The sequence below is a fragment of the Propithecus coquereli genome, unplaced genomic scaffold (assembly GCF_000956105.1).
Source record: "Propithecus coquereli isolate 6110/MARCELLA unplaced genomic scaffold, Pcoq_1.0 Scaffold2, whole genome shotgun sequence".
NCBI lineage: Eukaryota > Metazoa > Chordata > Mammalia > Primates > Indriidae > Propithecus > Propithecus coquereli.
Window position 1 is genome coordinate 3,227,501 of NW_012144966.1, and position 3,062 is coordinate 3,230,562.

General features: G+C 42.4%; 1 protein-coding gene across 1 annotated transcript in view; it reads left to right on the top strand.

The window, feature by feature from the left end:
* Positions 1 to 3,062, top strand: part of SNX31 (sorting nexin 31) — a 65,581-nt gene that overhangs the window by 12,605 nt on the left and 49,914 nt on the right. The window contains exon 4 of the mRNA XM_012643597.1: positions 1,333 to 1,397. Coding sequence (XP_012499051.1) covers positions 1,333 to 1,397 — 65 coding nt within the window. The remainder of the gene's footprint in view (positions 1 to 1,332; positions 1,398 to 3,062) is intronic.

The window sequence follows — 3,062 nt, forward strand, 5'->3', positions numbered from 1 at the left end:
TCTCGTGTACCCTCTTGGACAAGCTCAAGTAAAGAGATAGTGTAGTTTAGCATCAGGGCTGAGAGCACAGGCCCTAGAACCAGAGCTGGGGTCAAATCCCACTTTTGCTCCTCACTGGCTGTGTGACCTTGGGCAAGATGCTTACCTGTTCTGAGCCTCAGTAAGATACTTATCTGCTCTGAGCCTCTGTTTCTTTATCTGTAAAATATTTACCTCGGGGTTTGTCATGAAGATCAAATGAGCTAAGTTATACAAACTGCTTAGCCCAGTACCTGGAACTTAATACTCACACGGTAAATACTAGTTGGGTGAATACTTTTTTCCACAGCTCTCCCCATCGCCAACATTCCATGCTAACGAATGTAAAGTTAGTTTGCCTATACGCCACGTATATTGCAGAAAATAAAACAAGGACTTCCCCTCCCCCCGAAATTACCCAGCAGAAAGAGGGAATGCCTCTTAGAAAGAGTATCTCATGGCACAGGCACTTTCTTAGTTTATTTTGAAAAACATGGCATTGATTGGGAAAGGTACAACCTGTGAACAAGTCACTCAGTAATAGTTTTGAATGCTGGCAGAGTTATTTGATGAAATCAATAAAACAGCAACAAAAAGAAAAGAAGAAAGAAAGAAACGTAACAGCATTTAGTAGGCATGTAAGTTAAGCTAAAGTACGGGGGTCTAGGAGAGGACCTGCGGGAAGAGGGGTGACACAGGCTGGGCGGTGACTTGTGATTGTGCAGGTCTCACATGGGTGTGTCTGCCTCTCTGCTCTGGCCACAGCACGTGGCTGTTGGCACTGGGAGCTTTAAAACTAAAGGAGAAAATATTTTTGTAAATATAGAAGAATGAAACACTTTAAATCTCTCTGCCTTATCATTGCTTTTTTTTTTTGGTAACCTCTTGAGAGCGCCTGTCATTCAAAGACAGATGCTTTCAATTGATGTTTGTCAGTTGATTTAAAATTTTCAAATTACCATGCGTCTTGCTAAGCTGGGAGTCTAGACACAAGTTTTAAGATCTTTTTGCGTCTTCATATTAACTGTATTATCCTGATAAGGCAGCAAGATGGGTGTTGAGCAGTCAGGGTATGCAGGAATAAGGTGAGACTCCTGGGAACACTGGTATGGGTTGTAATGGGCTCATGTTGTCGTCAAGGCTGCCTGGAGGAGGCGCGCTTTGTGGATTTTCCTGTATCTGAGAGGCCACAACCTCCAGCACCTTTAGGGATGCGACAGGCAAGGCATGGAGGCATCTCTGGAGCACAGGGCAATGAATAGGCAAGGCTCAGCCCAGCTTGCGCTAACTGAACTTGTTGTCCTTGTTTTTCAGTAACCGCGGACCCAGACGTGCTGAGCAGTGACATCTTCGTTGAGTTTTTAAAACTGGTACAGCTGGTAAGCTTGCTCTTCCTTGCTGAGACCACTGTTCCTCGGCAGGACGTCTCTCCGTCGATCCTATGTGCATGCTCAAGCACAGGTGTGTGCTGTGGCCGTCAGCCCCACAGAGCCTGGACTCGCATATAATATATTCATTTTGAGTAGATCGAAGGGTGGTTCCTATCGTGTTCATTTGGAGGTTTAGATTCTAGATGGAAAATGAAGTATGCCACTTGACTTTTGGCTCATTTTATTAGGCAGATACCTTTTTCTATAGCCTAAGAATCATACATCTCAAAACTGGCCATGAGCAAGAGAACCTGAGAATATATAACAATAAAAGAACTACAGCTTCTCCTGCTAAGGGATCCCATGACAAGTCTGTGATCTTGTTTCTGTAGCTGAGATTTCCAAGTGTGACATGGTGAAGACATCAGAACTCTGGGCCATGTGCAGCTATTACTTGTATGTTCTCTGCTTTTAACTTTATTGTAAATGGGTCATGGAGGAAACTCGGCATGAGCAGAATAACATACAGCAACTCCCTTTCATTTGTTGATCTGAACAACCACTGGACACTTGCTCCAGGCTGAAACTTTGCTAAACACATTTGTTTTGTACATCATTTATTCTAATTATATATGGAAACATTTTTCCGCCTGCATGTGTGCACTTGACTGAGTGGAAAAGCTCTGAAAGGATTGAAGTTGTACGATAATGTACTATTGAACTAGATCCTTATGGAGGGGAGGAATGATACCTCGATCAGATTTGCAAAAACTAGAACACATTTCATTTAGACAGGGGTTCAAGTCTGTTGATATATTAACTGATTTATTCAACCTGAGAATGGCCCTAGAGTCTTCTGTTGTGTAGTGGTTCAATTTTCACATACACTTGGTGGTTGACGTATACACATACTTTCTTTTTCTTTGAAAAGTTTGTTGTTGAGGTGGTCATGGTAGTAAAATGTGAACAGCACAAAACTATATACAATGAAAAGTGACTTTTCCTTCCTCGTGGTCCCCCTGCTCTGGGACAATGGTTGTTTCAGTTTAATGTCTCTTTCTACACATTTTTGTGCATATACAAACATACATATATATACACACACAGAGTCATGTCTCACTTAACAATAAGGATACATTCTGAGAAACGCATCAATAGGCTATTTCATTGTCGTGTGAACGTCACAGAGTGTACTTACATGAACCTAGATTGTACAGCCTACTACACACCTAGGTTATATGGTATAGCCTATTGCTTTGAGGCTACAAACCTGTACAGCATGTTACTATACTGAATACTGTAGGCAATTATAACACAATGCTAAATATTTATGCACCTAAACACAGAAAAGGTACAGTAAAAATATGGTTTTTATAATCTTATGGCACCACCATCATATATGCAGTATGTTGTTGACAGAAGTGTCATCGTGCGACATGTGTAAGCACACACTCAACACACATTACAGTTTCCCCATCTGTAAAATGGGGAGAAGTGCTCCTGTCTCTTAGGGTTGCTTTGAGGATTAAGCGCTTTTTAAAACTTACATTTTGGCCGGGCGCGGTGGCTCACACCTGTAATCCTAGCACTCTGGGAGGCCGAGGCGGGCGGATCGTTTGAGCTCAAGAGTTCGAAACCAGCCTGAGCAAGAGTGAGACCCCGTCTCTACTAAAA